This window comes from Siniperca chuatsi, linkage group LG15 (genome assembly GCF_020085105.1).
Source record: "Siniperca chuatsi isolate FFG_IHB_CAS linkage group LG15, ASM2008510v1, whole genome shotgun sequence".
In the NCBI taxonomy this organism is placed as follows: Eukaryota; Metazoa; Chordata; class Actinopteri; order Centrarchiformes; family Sinipercidae; genus Siniperca; species Siniperca chuatsi.
The window spans coordinates 12,903,797-12,927,084 of NC_058056.1; the positions used below are offsets into that span (position 1 = coordinate 12,903,797).

Here is a 23,288-nt window from a genome sequence, read left to right on the forward strand (position 1 = left end):
GACTGGAGTTTAAATGTGGATTAATTGTTCTTTCTCAGCCAGTCACATGTCAATACAGTCTAAAAAAAGTTGTGAACATCATATACAGGCATTAACCCTGTTAATCTGTAGCTCAGTACAGACTGCTTTACTGACATTCTTACTGTAATCACACTGAACTTGTTCTGAATTTGCTCCAAATTTCCATCATGCATTTGATTTGTGTTTACAGATGAAATCACTAAACTATCTATTTAATGATGTTGTGGTGAAGAAAAACCCGATCCTTGGATGCCTCTTCTTAGCGCAACATCAAAAGGCACAGTTTTGACCAAAATACCAACACTTCGCCTTGTACTGCTTTTACATTGGAACTGCTTTTGGTGCACAGCTGTAGGATTTCTGATTGGTTTTTATGAAGATAAGTAAGGTGCAGGTGATGATGCTTATGATCAAGCCTTGAGATCATCATCACAAAGCAATTATTGTGTCTGGCCCCTGACCTTATGAAGTAGGCCTACATTGTCATAATGGTAATAATACCAACGGTTATAATAATAATTAGACATTGTCTTACTGTATTTTGCTTTTATTAAACTCACCACTGCAGTTACACAGTTTTGAGGTGTCAGGGCTGAGAGATTCACTTTTCGTTTTCAAACTTAAGATGTGGTTTTAGAGATCGGGAAACGTTTGGGCTTGAAAATACTGCTTTAAACAAAGTGTTGTTCCTTATCTGTCTGAGCCTGCAGGAAACTCTGCGAGCATTGTGTTATAAGGTCTCTGCTTCCTGTTTGCCGTTGTTTCTCAGTCACTCGTTCTCTTCTCCCTTTCTCTCGCCCTTTTTCCCACCACCTGCGGTGTGAGTGATAGAGTTTATTCCCCATGGTAGGAGGACAACATCTGGCCCACCCCCCTCTCCCCCCGACACACATCACGTTGCCAGTTCGGCTCCCATGCTACACCTCTGGCAGCTGTGAGTCACAATGCTGTTCCTTAATCCAAGGTAAATGTCAAACACAGGAAACAGTCTTTAAATATCTCTACATCCAAAGATTCTTTTTCCCGTAACAGCCACTTCTGTCATCACAGATCAACCAGCAAGCTGTTCTTCAATGCTACAAATACAAATACAGGCACTGTGTAACTACGTGCAAATGTGTTTGCATGTACCTTGACTTGTGCAGCAGATGTCAGCAGTGCGCTGATGACTTTAACTGTGGCTCAGTGCCTAGAGATAGGGATGCATATCTGATACTATAAACATGTTTTGTGTCTGCATTCTCATGCTCTCTCTCTCTTTGCATGACTAGACATGCAGAAATGTATCCTGACACAGATTTATAGAGGTAATCTGCTTAGTAAGGGTCTCTCAATGTGTGCAGCTTAGGGAGAGCCCCAATATACACACAGCACACTTCAAAATTCATTCCACTCGTGTTAACTGCCTGATTCCTGTGAATTTATGCAAATGTAAACTCAAATACCCCTCATCTCTCCCTGAACTATTGCTCTGGTTGTTTAATAAGTAAACACAATAACTGACTCAAGTTCCATGTTATATATCAAATCTGACAACAATAGAGAAATCTGCCAGATAGGTGTTAAAAGATTATGCTCCTCCCTAAGCCAGAGATCAACATGGCACACTGTAGACAGGGTGCAAAACAAGTGGCTGACACAAAGATGAAGTGATAAACAAGCCATTTGCATAACATTTCCTGCATAATGTCTCTTTAAGTAGATGTTGCCTAGGCTCTTAAGTGGTGAGGATTAGAGCAGGATGGGTGCTTCTATCACACCGAGACCTCACATAATGGAAACCCTTTCCCTCTCCTTCTTTAGTTCCTAGGTGTGACTTTAAGATCACGACTTGGACACACTGTCACATGCTATACATATATTTAACATTATCTGATACCATTTGCAGCCCACTGTCAAAGGTATGACCTGCTTGTGCTTGAATTTGACACAAAACATAGACTATGGTGGATTACTTGTTTTGTGTTTATTGATGACTTGATGATTTTTTAAATTTATTTATATAGCGCCAGTTCACAACAGAAGTTATCTCATTGCACTTTTTCTATAGAGCAGGTCTAGGCCGTACTCTTTATAATATTATTTACAGAGACCCAACAAATGCCACCATGAGCAAGCACTTGGCAACAGTGGCGGCAGTAGGAGGCCTGCAATCATAGATCCAGACTCTGCAGCTCCGGAGGCAGAAATACCTGCTGAAAGCGACAGATGGAGAGAGGAGAGAGACGACAAAGCACAAAGCTATGGGAGAGAGAAGATGTAGAGTTAGAAATATGCATTAATGGAATAAGAATGCATACAGATGGAGAAGAAGAGGAGGAGAGAGGGGCTCAGTGCATCATGGGAAGTCTCCCAGCAGTCTAGGCCTATAGCAGCATAACTAAGGGATGGTTCAAGACTAACCCAAGCCAGCCCTAACTATGAACTTGATCAAAGAGGAAAGTCTTAAGCCTACTCTTAAATGTGGAGATGGTGTCTGCCTCCCAAACCCAAACTGGGACCTGATTCCACAGGAGAGAAACTTGATAACTGAAGGCTCTGGTTCCCATTCTACTTTTGGAGACTCTAGGAACCACAAAACCACATTTTTGCATGTTCTGCCACTAAATATTACTCCACATTAAACGGGCAACTAACCAAAGTAAGTTTCACACTTTAGACACTTGTAGAACAATTACACAGTCTACAGCCACACTAGAGGCTCTGTGAGGCAGTAGTAGTAGTAAATGCTAATGTTAGCATGCTAACATACTCATAATAACAAAGCAGGTATAATGTTTACTATGTTAGCATATTAATATTTGCTAAATAGCACTAAACACAAAGTATAGCTGAAGCTGACAGAAATGTCATAGTTTTGCAGGTATTTAGTTATAAACCAAAGTATACAAATATACAGTTTTGCTCACTGATGGCGCTAGATGAGTTAATTCATCCTGAGGTGAGATGAATGTGTGTACCAAATGTAATGAAAAACTACCAACAACCGATGACTGTTGAGACTTTTTCAAGACCACAATGTGAGCTTAATGGTGGTGCTAGAGGAAAAGTGAGAGGATCACCAAAGTCAGTAGGATTCATCCTCTGAGGACATTGCATATCTGTATCAGATTTCATAGCAATCCATCTAGTAGTTGTTGAGCTATTTCAGTCTAGAGCTAAAAATGCATAACTTTGTCATATTGCCCATAGAGCAGAGGTTTCTGCTCCATGAGAGTCATAACTTATCGCTCCAGTTTATTAGCAACAGGATACAGCCCCTTTCCCAGGTTGACTCGAATTCTAGCACCTAATGGTCACTGCACCAACTGATTCATGGGAATTCAGACCTCTGTGGATCTCCCCCACCCCTTACCCTACCACTTAGCTGACCCCTGTTGTTCACAATTTTGACTTGTAGCCAGTTATTGCAGGAAAGCATAAACTATGTCTGTGAGTACAATGTAATCGTGTGAATCAGGATATGTACATGCGGTGGCTTTTTTGTTGGATCGGTGCATTTGCAGTTAATCTGAATTAATATTATAGCCAGTATAGTATCATTTGTATCTGAACCAGCTTAGGGTAAGTCAGCATGTCCCAGTTTTTAAGTAAAGCTTAAGTGTTTTGTGCTTTTGTTGGCCAGCAAGCATCCCCATCAATTTAGTTACTTCTGCTCCATTAAACCCTGGCAGGGGTCCAGGAGCTGCGGACTAATCCCACTTTACCCTCCACAGAGCATCACAGGGGGTCTGTCCTCTGTGCCCTGTGGGATATACGGTAGCCCTGCTCCAAAACAGTCAAACAAGTATCCTTCAGTTGATCTGCTTGGGGACTGTGATCATAGGGACATGCTTTTATATTAACAAATGGATTGATTTAACTCACATTTAAAGGCACTGAAAATGTATTTTCTCCATCAGCTTCTCACTACATGCAATGGGAAAATTTTTTTTAAATGAGTTTGAATAGTTTTGGTTATTTCACATGAGAAATTTCTGTATGTGTTGTTTTATTTGTGCTCTTCTCACTGTTTGAAGAGGGTGGGGTGAGTTTGGAAAAGGTGCAACAATCAGAATTAAGCAACACAATTTGTCATCAAAATGTGATGACAAATTGTGTTATGGGTTAGTTTGCATATGTTGCCAGGACACTGTCAATCAAATCTGATCAAACCACACCCACACAGGCCTGATGAGTTTTTGAGTGTTAAACTCTTAATATATAATAATTGAGAGGGATTTTTTTCCCCTCTAACTTCAACTTGTTGTACATTCAGTAATGAATATTACATTTTACCACATTTTCAGTGGCTTTAAAAGGCACGTAGCAGCATATGGTATAGTCCCATGTAGAATTGGGTTTGCAGTCCCATTGGATGTCAACCTTACAATTACACCTTTAGTAGTCACATCACCGATTTGTTCAGCGATTCAATGACTAATAATAATGACTAAAGTGAAACAAAATGGCAATTCAGTCTGATAATGTCACCTTATAGCTAATGTTTAATGAATAGTTTGACATTTTTGGAAACCCTTATTTGCTTTCTTGCCGAGAGTTAGATGAAAAGATTGACCCTCTCTTATCTGTACAGTAAATATGAAGCAACCGCCAGCAGTGTGCTTTTACCGGAGGGTTATGTGCCAGACTGTTCTTTGTTATTAAACAAATGGATATAAGTGTCTAATTAGTGAGCTTTAGAGGTGCTGGTACGTGGATTTTTTGCCAGGCTAGCTGTTCCCGCCTGTTTCCACTCTCTGTGCTAAGCGAAGCATACCAGCTACTTGTGGTACCTTCATATTTACTGTACAGATATGAAAGTAGCGTCAAAGGTTTCATCTAACTCAGGAAGAAAGCTTATTTCTCAAAATGTCGAAGCTTTCCTTTAACAAAAGTTGAATAATAATAGTTAACAAACTATAAAAAATGTTAACAAACAAACAAAAGCTGTCATTTCTGCAAAGAAATTATATTAATTATAAATAAACTGTATTTCTCTCTAGGTGTGACACCAATCTGGGGAACCACAGTGTCGATTTCAACATACGATTGCTGTGTCACCTGGTTTCGGTCCTGCACGTACGTGTCTGTGCATATCTGTAATCATTTCCACAATTCATCATGTTGTCTATGACATTATGAACTCAAATGCATCTTTACCTTTTTCCATTATCACATGTAGCTGATGACTGTAATGTTGACTGCTGTGCTGTCATTACACACCTAAATTTAGATCAAGTGAAAAAGTGGGTCAGGTGTGACGGTACAGATTTTCTTTTTCCATTTGTTTTATTGCCTGTTCTGTTACAATCGAGGGAATGGTTAAAGTTTAAATGAAAGGCTAGCTGCATGAAAATTATGAGACGTTAACTAAAGACATTTCCTTTAGAAGTTATTCAAGTTCTGATGATTCCACATACAAATCCAAATCCACATCAGTCCCTCAACGTCTGACTGTTTGATCCAATGCATCACAGAGAACTGATAACAATATCACCAGGGGTCTCACCCTTTGGCCTTTGAAGCATCTGTGTTTTCTTCTTATTTTAGTTTCAATTGGCTCCACATCAGTCCACACAGCAGCATATGTTCTTGCAGAGCCCGATTAGAATCTATTTAAACAGGAAACTCTGCGGCAATTGGCTGATTAACATGAGAACAGGATCAAAGGCATAAAACTTTCCAAAAAAACACAAAGCATCATTACTTGCCATTACACACATTTAACTCAGACTGAAAAGGAAACATTCAAAAAAGTGTTGTGTACCCGTTTATGTTGGTCAACACTTTAGAGCAAGAGCGCCTTCATAGTTATCTTGATGAGATTGTTAATTCATAGATTATACAATTGGCTTGGCACTATTCCCTCTAAAAAATACAAACCAGCATCATTACTTTAGTGTGATAATGCAGCACAAAGCCTCTGAGACTCTCACAATGACTTTGCAGCTGCTTGATTGTGTGCTGTAGTGGTCACACTGTAAAATGGCATTGATATCGAACCTCTGTGAGTGTGTGGGAAACAGAGCTGCCTTTCCTGTTCTTTGAGAGAAACACTCCAGAGAAAAATGGCAGGAAACCCCCAGGGCCTTTTGATTCAGGCTAAGAAAGTGAGTCAGAGTACCTGAGAGCTGACAGAGGGCATAATGTCAGGGCCATCTTTGAAGGCAAACGTCAAAGTCCAAAGCAGTAGGTAAGAAAGTCCAACAAGCATTCATATTTCACAAGGTCTTGTTGTTACTATTTGAAGGTCCCTGCAGGGTTGGATACGCCACACCAAGTTGGTTTATTTAAAGTAAAGAGAATATTGACATAGCATGTATCATAAAGCATGATGTCAGTCAGATATACCTTCTGGAGTGCCCAAGTATGATGTTTTATAACATTACATAAAGTTTGGTTACACATATCAAACTTTAACTTCTAAGTTGTGCTTGTTGTTCAAATATAGCTTGTGTCTGCCAACAGAGGGTGCTGGAGCCTTATCCCTCATATGTATTACTTCCACTGAAGGCCTTACACCACCAAGACACAGATCCATTTCCATTTTCCCCTTTTTCACAGATTACAGTAATCTTTGAGTGAAATTAATTAATTGTCTTAGACAATCTTTCAAATGTCAGGGAAATTTTGTGGCATGTACGGTATTTACACCTTTAAATGAAGATTTAGACCACACCAAGTTTCTTGACGTCCTAGGGTGTTCCCTTGCTTTCACTGTCTACATTTAGCAGCTGCTTATGTCTGAAACTAGTTCTAGTGTCTAGTATCCCTTCGGGGGAAATATTGTGCAATCATTGTATTTTTGGCATGTGTTGACATCAGTAAGCAGAGCATATGTTGAAGACATCTTTGTTGAGTTGCCCAATCATTCTGTGCCACAGGCTGCTATGCAAACACTGTGTGTTGTTTTTACAAAAACAAGCACCTGTCCCTCTCTGCACAGTGTGATTACTACACACTGCATCAACACCCTCAGTGTCTCTTACCGTCGTTCCCTCCTCCAAATGTGGCTGTTCAGCTAGGATATGTGTTACTGTTTTGGCTGATTTATATCTGTAAAAGAAAAAACTGACTTAGAAGATGAAGAATAAAAAAAATAGAACTTAAAAAAGTTGCTGGAGGGAAAAAACAGGCACTGCACTTGGTACTGGATGGCAATAAAAAAACCCACCTGCTTCACCTGATTGTTCTGCCTTCACAAAGTTAACACCACAAGAGGTTTATTTGGCTTCACAACTTGTGATAACTACAGCTGATATGCATGCTGCCAAAGTGAAGCAAGTCTACACTGAACACTCAGACCTTTGCACCTGTAGATGCTCAGGCTGAGCCATCTGCTGAAGTGAAAGAGGTTTGCATTGCTTTACTGAGTTGGACTCACACACTTGTTTGTTTAATCTGTACAAAAACCAAATTGTAAAAATGACACGTAGTGGTTTTCAGAAGATGTATCCTGATGACTGAACAGGTTGACATTTTTGGTTCAGAGTGAAATGTCTAGACAACTATGGGATGGATTGTTTATTGCTAATTAGCAAATGTTAGCATGCTATCACAACTAAGATGGCGAAACACGAAGATGGTATACATTATACCTGCTAAAGCATTGTCAGCATTGTCACTGTGAACATGTTAGCATGCTGATGTTAGAAGTACAGCCTTACAGTGGCGTTTGTGTGGCTGTACAGTCTTGTTATAATACAATAAGAATGAATCAGAATCAGCTTTATTGCAGGTATTGCAGTAGGTTTACACATACAAGGAATTTACTTATTATTTTGGTGCAAAACAATAGTAGAAATACAAGAAATATAAAGCAAGTACTGCAGGTTAAGAACCATACATTTAAAATATAAAATTGACAATAAGATAGTAGACATATATAAGACAATAATAAAGAATATGTACAATATGACTTTTGACTTAGCTATTAATAATTTTCATCAGGGCAACAAGGACTCAGTTCATGTTTATACAACATATAATACAACATAGAATGTGTTCTATTTCAAAATACTTGTGTTTCAAGTTAAAACAGATGAAAAGTTCACTGAGCCATTTCCCCTCTGGGCCTGACACCCCTCAGCCAGGCGCAGGCATCTGTGGTGGGTTTAAGTATAAAAGAGATTAGGGAAATGAAATTAAGAGCAGCAAAAGTGCCATTCCTCAGGGATAGAGCAGGCTAATGAAGTAGGAGGCAGCTCTCTGGCTGGGGCTTTAATTTTGTCAAGCCTGGTTCAGTCCCCAGTCCTGCTCCAAACAGATTGGATTAAAAGATCCAGTTGGCGTGGGTCATGTTCTGTTTGGATGAGAAGAAACCATTTTTACATCAACCGCTGGCGATGATGAATGGATTAAAGTACGGTGTTTATCATTGCACAATGATGGATGAGTCTGAACTGTGTTCTTTCTCCACTGCGTCATGAAACAAGATGAGCAGCAGCTCACGCCCAAGCAACAGACCAGATGTAGTCTTTTGATCTAGGCAATCAGAAAGCTTCTCTTTCAGTAAAATATATAACACATGGAACATTAATTTCAGTTTCTATTTTGTTGATGGCTAGAGGGTTGAAAGAAGGCATGTGGTTTACTGCCAAATCATTAACCTTTTCTTGTGCCTTTTTAATGGACGGCCTTCCTCTTGTGGTGAAGTGGCCTCCATTACCACACAGCACTCATGTCCACCGGCAGGAGCCCTGAGAGGGGTGAGGTGACCCTCAGCAGACAGCGCTGACCTCCCAGTATAAGAGGGCTAGGGCTCTAAAGCGGATGGACTCCATTAGTGGCCCAATCAGTTTCTCTTTAACACACTTCCAGGGTGACCTTCAGCCCTGCACTGACCAAGCCAAGGTCAAGGGTCAGGGTTCGGACTAGGTACACATTAGCATGCAGGTGGAGGCTCCAAAATGAATCAGTAGGAATAATGTTTTTGTGGATGTGTGACCACTGTTCAGGGTAGTGATAGGCCAAACGCACATCCTTAGGACTTGACCTCTATCCCCACTTTGCGTTATTGTGTGTGTTCCTTCTGTTCAGAAGATAATGACTGACATCCTGTCCTGGAAAGCCTGTGAACTCAGGAAGAGTAATAATATTGATTAGGGGCTCAAAGTGCATAGGGAGCACAGTGTATCCATGTATATGTATTGTGAATTTTAATTTTATGTCAATAGAACACACTTTTTATATGATATTTTATGTGGTTTGATAGTATATTCACTGCGGATGCTCAAAGAATACACAAAGTCAGACATATGGACATGTTTTGCACCTCTCTTTGTGAGTAAGTAGCCTCTAACTTGGTGACCCAAGGGTTTCATATTCCCTCTACACCTCTCCAAGGAGCCCTAACAGTGTGGTAAGGGGCATTTATTGATTGACGTATCTTTATTGTTATATCTCTAATGAGAGGTGCTGGAGTGAGTTGTAAATCATAATGCTCTAATGCAGCATTGAGCTTTCATTGCAAATAGATAAATAAATGCTTATTTCAGCCTTCATAGACACATTATAACAGCCTTTATAGAGTGGCAGATGTATTTTTGCAGCTGTGGTTTTCTTCATACTTTGGGAAGTGCTGACATTGGAGTTTTGACACTGAATATAGTTGAATATGTGTCTTTGTACCTCGTTGTTTTAAAGATGTATGGATTGCGAGGATGAGCTTTGGTATTGTTGGTATAAAGAATAGTAAATACCTTTACTGGTGATTCAGGAACAGAAACAAAAACAAATGAATGGAGAGAACAAATTAAATGTAGGGTTTGGACTGGGAGGCAAAGAGTACAACAATTCCCCTGAGTAATCAGATATTTTTGTTGTGCACAACATGTACCTAAACTTGTTGTGTGTACCACATTTGTATTGTTGACTCATCGTTGTCTGTCAGTCTCTCCGGGTGATCTCATCCGTTTAATTGAAAACAAAACACTGTGTCTCAGAGAGCACAGCGAACCTGGTGTGCTTTGGTCTGAGTAGTAAGCTGTTTTTCAGTGGTCATTTAGCAACAGCAGGAGCCACAAACAGTTCTTCCATATATCAGCTGTATCATTCTTTCCTGTAAAAGGACAACCACTGGTCAAATGGCTTTAGTAAAGTAATGACAGGTTATCATGGCCTGTCATATCAGGAGACTTTCTGTTCATGTCTTTCTACATTATGTGTCCTGTCCTGTGAGCTCTTGCTGAACTGTATGTTCCTGTGCACTGTCTCACAGCTCAAACATTTGACCTAGGGGGCTGAGTTCTAGGAAAGTAGAGCAGTGTTACACAGAAACGTGCAGCTTAAAATGTGGGCTTGTTTACCCATGGATGAAACTACTTTTTTCTGTCTGACATGTGGCATGTGCACATATGGTAACGTGATCAAAGCTCAGACAGGGAAAGAAACCCTATCTGCACCTCCCAGCTAAGCCCCTATATGTCTAAACTGTAGCAGCAGGCCATCTTCCATGGTGTGTGGTTTCCTCTATAGACTGTGTGCACTCTAATACACAGATTTCTACAAAGACCAGCACCACTGGGTATCACACTGAACAAGCAGTGCATGATTTATGCTTGTTTTTTCCTTTAAATGTCCCCTGAGGTTTTTTTCCACTGAGTGAAATATTTAAATATTTGAATGGATGGCTTTAAACCATAACATTTAATGAAATATTCTAGATGTTTGTGCATCACTTCATATGCATTTCCATGTAATTCACCCTGACATACTTGTTTCCTTTGGGAACACTGGGAGATAAACTGGATTTTAAAGTAAAGTTTTATGTGTTTGCTTGGCTGCACAACAGGAATTTTAAAAGATGGACCCACCACTGCGCTCGGCAGAGTTTAAGAGGGTGACCAGTAGTGGCTGGTGGAAAATTTTATAGGTAGGGCTGTGCAACATCCAATCAATTTCAGCATTCCACTATGATTTAATGCAAACAATTGAAGGTATCAGAAAGGAATTATTACTTTGCAGTTCAATATTTAACAATTATTTTATTCCAACATAAAATAAAGTAGGAACGCCTTGACAAACGTATCACCACATTTTATTTTGGTCACCCACTCAGGCGAATTCAGCATAATATAAAACATGTAATAGAAAATGTTTATTTCTTGAGATGCCCCCATGGACCTTGTTTTGTTGCGGAAACCAATAGGGAGGTAAAGATCAGGATAAGTAAACATGAAGTGCAGTTAGTGATGTTAAGTTGCTATTCAGACACTTGAATGGACATAAGCATGGAGTCAAGTACTCTGAGGGGTAGAGATAGTAAACTCCAGCAAACTTCTGCTTCAAAACTCTCTCACAAGTGAATTAAATTGAATTATACTAAAAAAAATTCCCAGATAACCAATACAAAACAGTTAACAGAAGGAAATACCCAAAATAATAACATAAACAAACTTGTATCAGTTGACATCTCACACATGGATCTGTCCCCGTTGTTTAAAAAAGTAAGCACAGAAAGCAAAATAATCAATTAGCATGACTGCATCCAGCTAGCCAGGCCATTCTGGTGCACCAGCTACGAGACAAGCCTCGCATGCTTCCTTTTCTCGCTAGCCTGCTGGCTGATTGGAGGTCAGGTTCATCTGGGCCCAAGTCTTTCTCCTGTAGTTTCTCCGCTAATGTTCTCCTCTTAAACGGATCTTGGAAGAGATTTTACCGAGTTAGGGTTGGGTCTTTGAGTAGTAAGTTAGTGATCGTGCTCGCCATTGTCGTATGTTAAAATGATGCCTGTAGAGGTCCTGACCATCACTTGGGGCGATAAAATAATCGCCCCTTTCAGATTAGATTTGAGGACGCAGATTGGCAAAATTTTATGTCAAACGTTCATATCTTTGGCTAAACTGCTACACAGACCCGCCTCCTGTGGGCGATTTCTCCATCGCCCCAGAGCCGCTGAGACATGCAGACAGGCAGAGGGGACGTGCAGAAAAAGCATATATGTTTCGCAGATGATTTTCTGTCATGTTTTACACATATTACTGGATATATTCCATAATTCAAACACACAAATATAGACAATTTGCTTAATTTATAATTAGTATTTTATTTATGTTTTTTTTTGTGGCTCGAGAGCTCAAGAAGAGCGGTGCCCTAGTGCCCTCTATTGGCTCACTGTTTTTAAAGCCTGCTGGTTGCCACATGTATTATTTCCATTAAATCCTGTCTCAAGAGCACCACAGAGCAGCTCTGAGAACATCCAGAACAAACAATTATTTAGAAAATCTAAAAGCTGCTTGGCCTGTGCAGTTAACAGCTCTTGGAGGAAAAGTCAGCATTTTCTGGAAGCCAGAGCCTACAGCATTCCTCGGCCACGTGATGTGGCAGCATGAGGCAAGGGGGTCTGTATGCGATACATAAACATGTATGAGACTTGTGCAAACTCACAGCACTTGAGCATCAGGGAAAACAACACATCTTAAACACCATTTACTTCATACAGATTTCAGTGTTTTTATTAAAATACATTTTAAAAATGAACAGAGAGTACAATTGCTTCTGAGACCCCTTTTACAACAAAGGTGTAAGACATTATGTATTCAAAAAGAGAAGTCATCTCTTGCTGTGAACTTTTTAAAAGCAAAACATGCTTCTGGAATTTGTATACAGTACACAGTAACGTGTTTATAACCTACATATTTTAAATTCTCTGTCTTCACAGTGGAAAAATGTCAAGTGAGCAGGTCAAAAGCAGAGCGCTGAGGAACATGAGACAACTCTCTCAGGTTATGTTGCAACCTAAAAAATAGTTAGCCACTAAAAATGTAACCACTGTTATATTTTGCTTGGCACCAAATCAGGTTTTCCTCTTTCAAGCACCGAATACACTTAAACACGTGTAGCAGGATTTCCCTTTCACCCAGCATAAATACATTAACACTGTTTTGATGTGGAGTGCCTTATATTTTATGTAGCTCCCAGCAGTAGGGATTTTTGGTCTGGAGGTTTGATCCCTCCACAGTCATGGAATGTTTTCAGAACAGCCGCCTCGATGGAGAAGAGGTGCTCATCCTCTACCTCGGGACAGTAGAGCCTCATGAACTCTGCCAGGCGGACCAGGTATTCAATATTATGGCCTGTGTTGCCCCTGCAGACGGCAATCTGGGCGGCAATCTCCTTGTCTGAGGCCGGGCCGAGGTAGATGGGGTTGTTGGAAGTTGCGATGTAGACGAGGGCCAACAGAGGAGCCTGGCCCTTCTCCTTAGGGATGAACTCCACCATCTCTGTTATGTAACCCCCCAACACAACTTCTCTCATGTTCAGGTACTGAAGGGACTCTTCAATCTGGGAATCAGTCACCTCATAGGCCACTCCCCATGTGCAAGCCTGCAGGGAAAACAAGCAGAGGGGAGATACAGTAGTTAGCACAGTTTGACTGAATGTTAATGGTAGAACATGTCAAGTACAACATATAAAAAAACTTAATTAGAGTATTCTGCCAATACCTGAGGCGAGTTTGATCTTTATTTAGTGAACATTCACAGTTGAAAAAAAGAAAAATGAGATAGTGACAGTCTCATGGGTGAATTTATAGGGCCTGGACCTATTAGTCTTAGTTATAGTAGGCTACCCTTTTAGCTTGATATAAATGTTGTCATGACCTACAGCTTCACTGGATGTAACAGTTTGGACAAATATTGTATAAGACCATGAGGCAGGCAAGGTCTTCTTTGTGGGTGTTTAGCTTTTGTAAAATGGCACATTTGAAAACTGGCTCTACAGGTGAACAGCAGCAATAGGGTTAAAATAATATTTCCCACTTGGTGGAATGGTACCTAATGGCAGGAATATGGAAAGTCAATTCACTACTGCGTGCTGTATACAGTATCCAAACAGAATGGGAGCTTCCAAAACAAGGACACTTACCTCCGGATCCTCCACTAGTGTGACCACTCTGCCTGGCTGTGGAGAGCAAGGACACACACAGTGAGGACATGGCCACTCAGCACATCACACAACAACAAGCCTTATACTTAGAAATAATACATAATAAACAGAAAAATGAACAAATAAGCCATAAAGTCATCAGGAAATATTTGAATCACTTGGAGAGCAATATAATTGGAAATGAATGTGTTAGAGGCAAGTGTTGCTACAAATCTCACCTTTTCCTTGTCCCCTCGATAAAAATCATCTCCATGCCAGAAGCGCCTTTTGTATCCCTTAATACAGCCGACTTTGCACCTCTTGTAAGCAAAATCCGGTTTCCACACTAAGGAGCCATATCCAAATATCCACAAGCTGCTCTTTTCTTTGATAATGTCCTGAGGCTTCATTGTAATCGCTTGGCTGTGTTCTACAAACGAGACATGGTGGTTTATGTCGCTACTTCTGTCAAGTAGCCGCTCTCCTGTTTCTATTGTCCTGTACATTCCAACACACCCGGCTGTCACAACTATGAAGCGCTGAAGGTAGAAATAATCTTTCAAATCACAGTCTTGTAGGAAGAAACGTCGCGTGAATTATATTATTCTGACCAATGCCATCAAAAACACCTCGGCTACTGTCCGTTTCTCTTCTGTATCTTAGTGTGCAAACACGTGTATTTGTTGTTCTGAGCACGTCAGAGAGAGCTCTCGGCCAATTGAATCGCAGCAGGGGCGGGCTTAGCTAACTGATAAACCAATCAGGGCCATTTTAATAGTAGCACCTCACACCAGCGTTAACCAGTGGACGTTGGGAAAACACACAATTCTCCTTACTGCTGCTGAAGTTACAAGAAAATGTAACAGTACGTTACAGTTTGAAATGATAAATTGAATGTGCGTTCACTAAACTGAAGGTCTGATAACAAAAATATACAACATTCTTTCTTTCTTTCACAGAACTCTCATTTTTCTTTTCACAACATTTTTGATTGATCACATCAAGGTCAAACGCATATTAACCTGCATTTTTACTACCATTTTATCCCTTTTTTCAAAATGTGGGAGCACCTCTTGTACCCTTGAGTGTCAAACAGTCAGTGACAGTCCAGCAGGTAATCACATTACCTATATAAATAGCTGGGACTGTTATATCTGTGCTCTCTTAAGCTCATTAAGTGTCTGTGTTCTGCTGAGGTCTGCCTAGGCAGGCCGATCAGGTATGAATGACTGCTTGAGAAACTCTTTTCCTCACACAAAGCTTACTGCCCCCAAGCGGCCGAAAAATAAATCGCTCCATTCTTGAGACTTTTAAACTGATGCTTTAATATGAGCTGCAGGAGTTCAGGTGAATAAAAGGCAGGATGTTCAAAGTGACAGTGTAACTTGTTGGTGTCTGCTGGGTTGCTATGGTCCTCTACCTCATGGGCAGCTGTGCTCACGCTCCAGTGGTGAAAGGGCATATGCAGATTTTCTTGTTGACACATACACAAGCACATGTCAAGTTTGTGCCTCACATGTCACTCCACCCTCTCTCCCTTTCAGCTTACAGCCAGAGCCGTAAGAGATAACTTATCATCAGAGATCATATCTCTAGTGCTTTGTTCCTTAGAGTCTCAGTTACTCAGTGCTATCACATCTAAAGATACAGCAGCAGTTCAGAGAAGCAGTTAGGTACTGTAGAAATACCACAAGGATTTTTTATTTTCACATACAGATGTTTTTTTTTAAATATATATCTTTTTGTTTGAGTAATTCCGTACATTGCTGCCAATTACAACACTGCCCACTGAATGATTGCTAGCACATTGATTTCACATCACACTGACACAGATGTCATGGACATAGACATGGAATCATTAGAAATGCTACCAGGCCAAATATATGACTGTATCTATAGACAATGAAGCCACTTCCACACCAGCTGACGCACATAGAGTTTCTAGATGATTCCAACATTTAAATTAGGATCTCTGTTTGACCACATGTACACTCAACCATTGAAGACCAACAAACAAACAGTGTACCAGATATGTATTCATCGTTTCTTTTTTATAACAAAAAAATAGTAAAATAAAACACCAACGACACTTTAAAAATAAATTCACCTTTTCTGGGCATCAACTTAAAAACAGATGTACAATTCATACTTCTAATCTCAACATATAAATATACAGTATATACAAAATAATCTTATGAAACAGAGAAAGAGAAAGATCAGTGCTTCATATTCTTAAATTACTAATGAAATACTAATCTTACAACATAACATTATTGGTTCAGTAATTTCCTTTGAAGGCTCCCTTGGTATGATAGTCACTTCATGTATTTCTTTGTCTTTATTCAAGGGTGATCTTGCATAAGGTAAAACAAGGCCTTATCATGAGTTTCCCTGCATGGAGCTACAGCATATTGCATCTTTTGATCTTTTTATGTTACCTCCATTTTGCTGTGCAAAGGAATCCAAGATAAGGCGGGGCACAATGTTTTTCTTAAACACATATATAAGGCTTTGTGATCTATGCAGTATACATTCTTTATTTTTAAAAAAGGATTTGATTTACAAAACTGATAACCCTAAACATCCTTCAAAAATGAACCGTTTTTAGTAGTTTTTGTCCCTTTTTGATTTAGCACAATGCTGATTTTTGTTTGCATAGCACATTACAGGCCACAAAAAATGGAAAAGGCTGGCTCCATCCAGTGGCTTGTTAGCAGTAAGTTGATTTGTTGATTGCTGATTACAGCAAGAAGGTGGGGAGGAGTACATCAAGGCAGTCCTCTTCTTCTAATCAACACGCAGGCATAAACATCTTGGCCTGAAGCCCTCGGATGAACTTGGACAGAGCAGACAAGGGCTTTGAGACGAAAATATCGAAGGCGCATCCACAAGTCAGATTTGCTCATTATTTCCCGCAGTCTTTTCAGTCTTTACATTCTTTACATTCTCACAAAGATTAGTAGCTTCAGTTCTAATGAATTCGAAGCACACCGGCTCCATCCAGTTATCAAGTTTTCAAGAGCAGCAACTTACATTTAAATAAATCCCAGTCTCTCCACACTTGTAAACAGTCCACAAGAAATGTTGACAGTGAATAATATCTTATATTTATTATACCTGAAAAAGAGAGATAAAAAAAGCTCAATGACTACTTCAGCAGTAAATGTAACATCTGAAATAACAAAATAAAATGCTATTTCTGGTTAATAATAAAGGTTGTGCTCTAAAGAAACAAGAAAATAGGTTAATCATGAAAAATAGCTTACCTCAGTTGCAATGATGCATTCGTTTTTCTCCTCTGCTATTACAAAGACAGACTGGTACATTGAATCTCTGGAAGAACATATTGTTGATATTCTACACTCTGGCCTTTCACTGTGGAGTGAAGATACGTCATGTCAGTTATTGAGCACAAGAAAAAATTGTCAATGACCTGATATTCCAATCAACATATTCAAATCTTTCTGGTAAAAAAATTATGACAAGTTATCCCTCCCATAATCGCTGCCCATGGACTTCATGCTACTTGTATTTTCAATGTATTTATTTTAATATCATTATTTTTATGTGTGTGTATATAAATATATATAGTTATTATAATTGTAATTTATTTTTATTTTTGTTTATTTTATTATTATCATTATTATTTTTAATTGATTTTTATTTTATTTTTTTAGTTATATATTACTATGTACTGTCACACAAGGAAGGGTGGGATGGGGATCGTAAAGGGCACAGCTGATTGTAATGCTCCTGACATTCTCATCCTGATTATTTAAAAAAAAAAAAAAAATGACGACAACACCTGCAATGCTACACAGTGACAAAAACATAACCATAACACAGCATCTCTTTCAACCCTTTCATGCACTTACCTGTACATTCTACTCAAATGCTTTTTGTCTTTTATTGTCTTTTCACAGTTTTCATCTTTGTCCAAAAGGGACAGTTCATCTTTGTACCCCATGGAGGATTTATAGTCCAGGTGGTAGTGGTTGATGTGTTTGTGATTAGACTTTTCCCTGGGACAGTCCACCTCCAAATCGATCTTTTTATTGTTGTTCTTGAGCTCTAGAGTAGAGATGAGGTTCTCTTTCTGAAAGTCAGCCTTGGAGAGGTTGTTCATGGTCTCTGAGTCCTGCTCCTTGTTTCTCTGCTTCTTGACGTGACGTACTACCACCACTACCATGCAGAAAAGCACCAGAACAGCCACCAGGCCTACTCCCAAGCTGATGGCTGCCAAGCTCAACTTGTCATTGGACTCCCAGCCTATTTTGGAGCTGGGGGTGTCGGGTGAAGGCACATCGTTGGACTGGCACTGGGGGCCGCTGTGATGGGCAGGGCAGACGCAGGTAGGCTGGCCTTTTTCTCCAGTGGTGCAGGTGCCACCGTTCAGGCAGGGCTGAGAGGCGCAGCGGTCTGTTGGCTTGTCACAGTGGCGGCCTGTGTACCCTGGGGGGCAGGTGCAGGTGTAGTCATTGATGCGGTCTATGCAGGTGGAGCCGTTTGTGCAGGGGTTGTTGGCACACTCGTTGATGTTGACCTCACAGCGCAGACCTGTGAAGCCTGAGCGACAGCTGCACAGTCGGAGGTTACCGTGGCTCACACAATGTCCACCTATGCAAAACAAAACAGCATTATAGATCCTCGTGTTTCAGATTATTTCTAACACGGATATACAGAAAGGAAAGAATTATTTTTGATGTAGAGAGAATAACATATTACCATTGGCACATTGCAGTGAGGTACATTTATCCACTTTCCTCTCACAGTTAAGCCCAGTGTAGCCTGCTGGACACTCGCATATGTAACTGTGCCCATTGTCCCTCTCTCTGCACTTGCCACCATGAAAGCAGGGCGTATCCACGCAGGTCAGCATCCTGTGTTCACAGTGTGTCCCTTCAAACCCCTGTGGGCACACACACTTATAGCCATTTTCAGAGTCCTGCAGGGAAAAAAAGATATGAATTTTATCAAAAAGCTCCCTGTCAGATGTTTTTTTTTTTATCATATCCTGTTCACGACTGCCCCAACGAACCCCATTATACTTAGTTTGAATTCTATTTACAGTCCACACTCTGTGAACTGGGTCATCTACTGACTGGACAATCGATAGCATCCTCCTGGACTAGCAGATAGACTGAGGCAAAAACAAAAACAGGAAAGCCTGTGTTGTGGGAAAGGAGAGAGAGAGGCTTCCGGACTCACCAGGCAGTGGCCTCCGTTGCGACAGGGCTGGCTGTCACACTCCCTGACCTCCAAGTCACAGTTAACCCCGGTGAAGCCCGGCAGGCAGGTGCAGGTGTAGCTGCCCTGGCCTGTGTTCATACATGTGGCCCCGTTTCTGCAGGGTTTGTGGTGGGTGCAGTAGTTCAGATCTGTAAACAAATGGGTGGAAACATTCTTTTATCTACAGTACTAACATTTCATTCAATTTCCATATTTTGCTTTTCTCCTTGAAGTTTAGAAAAAGCAGTAGTTATGCACCTTGGTCACAATAGATGCCTCCCCAGCCTTCCTTGCAGATGCAGTCCCACCGCTCTTTGCAGGTACCATGTTTACAGGATGGATGGAGTTTACACACATCACAGAAGAGTCCCTGCCAGCCCTCTCTGCATCTGTTCACACATAAAATTGTTTCACTCACACACAAATTAACACTCATGTTCTGCTCTCTGACATTGCCTCTTTAGCACACTCATGACAAAGAGAAAACCTAATGAAAAAAATACATTATTCACACACTGTATCCTTTTTTATCCACTATGTCATAGCTTAAATTCTCCTAGAGATGATTTAAAACAGAAAGACAAAGAAATACACCCTGAAATCAAATTCAGTGTTGTTACCTTTTTGATATATAATTAGATACTAATAGATTATTTAATGGGTTATCTGCTCTTAATGAAGGTGTTGTTTTTGTGTTCATTGTAAATGTTTATCATTGTATTTCAGCAGTTTGTGGATCCCCTGATGCCAATGAAAAAAATTTACATTTAATTAGATAATTATGAACAGACAATAAACGTAAAGTGAGTGAACACTCACTTGCACTCTCCAGGTAATGTGCAGTTTCCATTCCTTTCACTGCACCCTTCAAGACAGATTGCTGTAAAAAAAAACACAAAACAGGGAAATTTAAAACTCAAGGTTTTTAATTGTGCATTTATAACAAGCTGTTAATAAGGGTTCTTTAATCACTTTTAAATGTTTTCATCGCACAATAAACGCAATACCTGATCATTTCAATGGAAAACATAATTTTCGCCTGCTCTGTGCTGCATGTGGCATTGATTTCGCATGGTTTTATAGTGTTAAACGGCTGGTTAGAGCGAAGCAGATGCTTGTTCTCAAAAAAGCAGGACAGCTGCCCCATTGTTATCGGTGGGCAGTTCTAGCCCCGTTTGCAGCTGCTGCCCTACACCGCTTCAACAATAGAGCCCGCAATTTAGTGGCGCGTGGCGGGCGATAATGCCGCGATTAACCCCGGCGCGCGCTGCTCGGCGACCACCGCCCTGGATTACAACCGCACGCGCCCAGAGAGAAAGTGCACCAAGTGGGCTCTCTGTCTTCATATTTCACCTTAACAACTCCTCTCTCCCACTGTGTTTGGCTGCCGCACATCCGAAAACACACATGTGACTGGTGATTTAGACATTAAAGCTCTAAACAAAACTCATTATTTATTCTGAAATGTACATTATGTCACTTTGCAGTGTATTTAGCTCAACATTTAAGAACATTGCTTCGCGGAAGAATAAAAAGGTACCCAAAAAAGTGTTTTGTTCCTTTATACAAGTGGCTTTAAGCAACACAATGTCTAACTTCATTTTATGTTCTGTAGACTTTTAGGCCAACTCCCTTTGGAGCAATGTGTAGGTTATCCTCGCCTAAAATCTACCTTGTGACCTTTTATCACAAACAAAGGAAAGTGTCCATATGGTGTCTTTACTCTTGCTTACGTTCTTGGCAGTATTCTCCCTTCCATCCCGGTAGACAGGCTATTTGCCCGTCAGGCTTGCAGGTGTAGTGGCCAAAATGGTCGTCTCTCGGAGTGCATATTTTGGAACAAGTGTCCCCGTAGTAATTTTCATTGCAGATGAACCGGTATGAGTACCTTAGCTCCGTCTGCGTCCCGTTCTGCACATCATGGGACCACTCATGCCCTATTCCCAACTGTCTTTGGATGGCAAAATAACTAATCAGGAATTCAGGGTTGGTGGTGTCTGTGAAGAACAAAACATATAAAGATGAATTAAAAGCAGAAACATTTAGTAAGTATCAGTTCATAAATCTAACAAGTATTCCTTTAGTGATTTGCGTGACAATACACAATCTGTATACTGAAATGTCCCCTTCCTTTCACATGTGGCTATTATTCCCCTGTTATGAAGGACCTTACAAAAAAGGTGTAAAATCCAGGAAAAGGCTGTCATGGGATTTTTGGCAAGGCTTCGTGTTCTCACTTAAGCCTGCACACTTTCCCATGCATGCCAAAAATAAAACAAGGGAAGTGCAATTGTGTTGGAGAGATTTGATTGGAAAGAATTGTCCTGTGACTCATAAGGCATCCTAACAAACACGGATCCTTGACGCTGAAAATGCCAGATGCATTTGCTAGCACGTTGAGTGAGGGTTATTGATGAAATGTGTGACAGGTAATAAGTCATCTGGGCTACACATGGCATGTCTCCCTCTAGTGGTGGACAGGCAGTGTACGTCTCCTCACCTCCAGGTAGGTCCGCTGCAGGAGAATGCCAGGCTTCAATAACTAACGAGAAAGCACCCTGTGGAGACAAATTAGAAAATAAATGTCATCAAAAACCTGAAAATATATAAAAAGCATATTTACTTTGCTACTGTATTTAAATTTGTTTCACTGAAATGCTGATGTAGTGGTCCTGAAAAAGGTTCCAACATTATCAACTAGTTACATTTCACTTTAATTCACTAGAAATGATCCCAAGATGAAAATATATGAGAATGAATGCTTTCATACGTTACGCACAGTGTGGACAACACAGGTTGACATTAAAAAAACACATTTCCATGGCATTTAAAAATTCACTGCCGGGAGGAAATGTGATTTTTTTTTTATCTCTTCAATTTATTACTAAATCACGCGAAAATCATATTGCATTTGGTGTGTACATATTTGGTTGGTTTCAGCATAAACGTGTCTGAAGCCATTAGTCCGCACGGCAGGACAGGTGTTCTTACCGGCCAGGTGCAGTTGAGCGGCAGACGCAGCCTGGCGTCCTGCTGGATGCTGAAGGAGTCAGTGCCCAGAACAGGTGTGGTGACTTTGCCAAATATACAGTCTCCAGGAGACACCACCTTCTGGAAGTTCTTCAAACAAACCCTGAAATAAGTCCTGCAGCCAGTCATGCTGCAACCAAGTCCATTTGCCAGCAAACCTTTAGTATTCTGAAAGTAATGGAGATCTATCTCGAATACACCTGATCCCAGAACCTAAAAGGATACAAAAAGTGAGCACAACAAAATAATGCAACATTTCTTTCTAAAAATAATTATTTCCCAATTTGCAAATATTAAAAAAAAACACGCTACCTGAGTAAATAATGGTATAACTATTGCGAGGATAGAGGTGAACCAAACGGCCATTCTTTAGAGTTTGATGTGCGTATCCTTAAAAAATCAGTTTGTCCTCCAACAAAACGCTCCTATTCCAAGTGGTGATGGCGAAAACGGAATGATGACAAATAAGGTAATCAGAATAAATATAATCCTTCTTCCAAAGCCCGTAGGACAAGATCCAGCTCCACAACCCGTATCCAGAAGAAGAAGTTGGAAAAGACCGACTTATCCAATGCTAGAGGTTAGACAAATATCAGTAACGTCAATATCCACAAGTGAGTCTGCCTGCGGTCTTTATGTTGCCCATCCATCGTGCCGGTCAGATGTTGTTTGAGTTTGCTGTGCTGATGCGAGGCTTGTGTTGCCAACAGTGATGCGAGCATGTGGCGGAGCATCAGCGCATAGTGAGTCCCAGTGAAGGATGTTTGACGTCCCTCCCAGTTTATATACCGCAGTGTATTATTCATTACAGACACTGCCAGTCACTAAACACCGCCCACTCTCCTCTCCACCTTCTTTTTGCATGGGACATCATCATCATTTATAATTTTGGAGGAGATTGTTTTTGCCTCTACTGATCCAGAAAAAAATGCACTTTTCTGCGCTTTGTATGCAGATTTTTCATCCCTTAAACCTAAATACAGTATATTGCAAAAACCAAATTAAGGTATAATAATATATTGTAAAACCAGTAGGTCGACAAGGTCAGTAATGTTACTGTGGGCTACCAGAGACTCAGTAACAACAACAAGTAATAAGAAAACCAGTCATTTTTCTTCGGGGATCACTGATTATTTGTGCGTCTTTATGCGCCTGGACGC

At 40.4% G+C, this 23,288-nt stretch overlaps 2 protein-coding genes across 2 annotated transcripts; both read right to left on the minus strand.

Moving 5' to 3' along the window:
• Positions 1–12,442: 12,442 nt before the first annotated feature.
• LOC122862421 (glutathione-specific gamma-glutamylcyclotransferase 1-like) lies at positions 12,443–14,541 on the minus strand. The gene is made up of 3 exons (XM_044167908.1): positions 14,109–14,541; positions 13,870–13,905; positions 12,443–13,329 (listed from the first exon to the last, which is right to left on the minus strand). The coding sequence occupies exons 1-3, from the start codon at positions 14,373–14,375 to the stop codon at positions 12,910–12,912; spliced, it is 723 nt and encodes a 240-aa protein (XP_044023843.1). The 5' UTR covers positions 14,376–14,541; the 3' UTR covers positions 12,443–12,909.
• Positions 14,542–15,543: 1,002 nt separating this feature from the next.
• On the minus strand, positions 15,544–22,902 carry LOC122862417 (delta-like protein 4). Its single transcript, XM_044167900.1, has 11 exons — positions 22,441–22,902; positions 22,090–22,341; positions 21,599–21,656; positions 20,832–21,095; positions 19,918–19,978; positions 19,357–19,487; positions 19,078–19,247; positions 18,595–18,814; positions 17,745–18,486; positions 17,136–17,244; positions 15,544–16,986 (listed from the first exon to the last, which is right to left on the minus strand). The coding sequence occupies exons 1-11, from the start codon at positions 22,492–22,494 to the stop codon at positions 16,981–16,983; spliced, it is 2,067 nt and encodes a 688-aa protein (XP_044023835.1). The 5' UTR covers positions 22,495–22,902; the 3' UTR covers positions 15,544–16,980.
• Positions 22,903–23,288: the final 386 nt, after the last annotated feature.

Bases quoted from the DNA above. Each gene is read 5' to 3' on its own strand.
- LOC122862421 (XM_044167908.1), bottom strand. From the start codon at position 14,375: ATGTACAGGACAATAGAAACAGGAGAGCGGCTACTTGACAGAAGTAGC. The intron at 13,906-14,108 runs GTGAGATTTGTA...TGCTCTCCACAG, and splicing joins ATCGAGGGGACAAGGAAAAG to CCAGGCAGAGTGGTCACACT. The intron at 13,330-13,869 runs GTAAGTGTCCTT...TTTTCCCTGCAG, and splicing joins CACTAGTGGAGGATCCGGAG to GCTTGCACATGGGGAGTGGC.
- LOC122862417 (XM_044167900.1), bottom strand. From the start codon at position 22,494: ATGGCCGTTTGGTTCACCTCTATCCTCGCAATAGTTATACCATTATTT. The intron at 19,488-19,917 runs GTGAGTGTTCAC...ATGTGTGAACAG, and splicing joins ACATTACCTGGAGAGTGCAA to ATGCAGAGAGGGCTGGCAGG. The intron at 19,248-19,356 runs GTGCATAACTAC...ATTTGTTTACAG, and splicing joins AGGCATCTATTGTGACCAAG to ATCTGAACTACTGCACCCAC.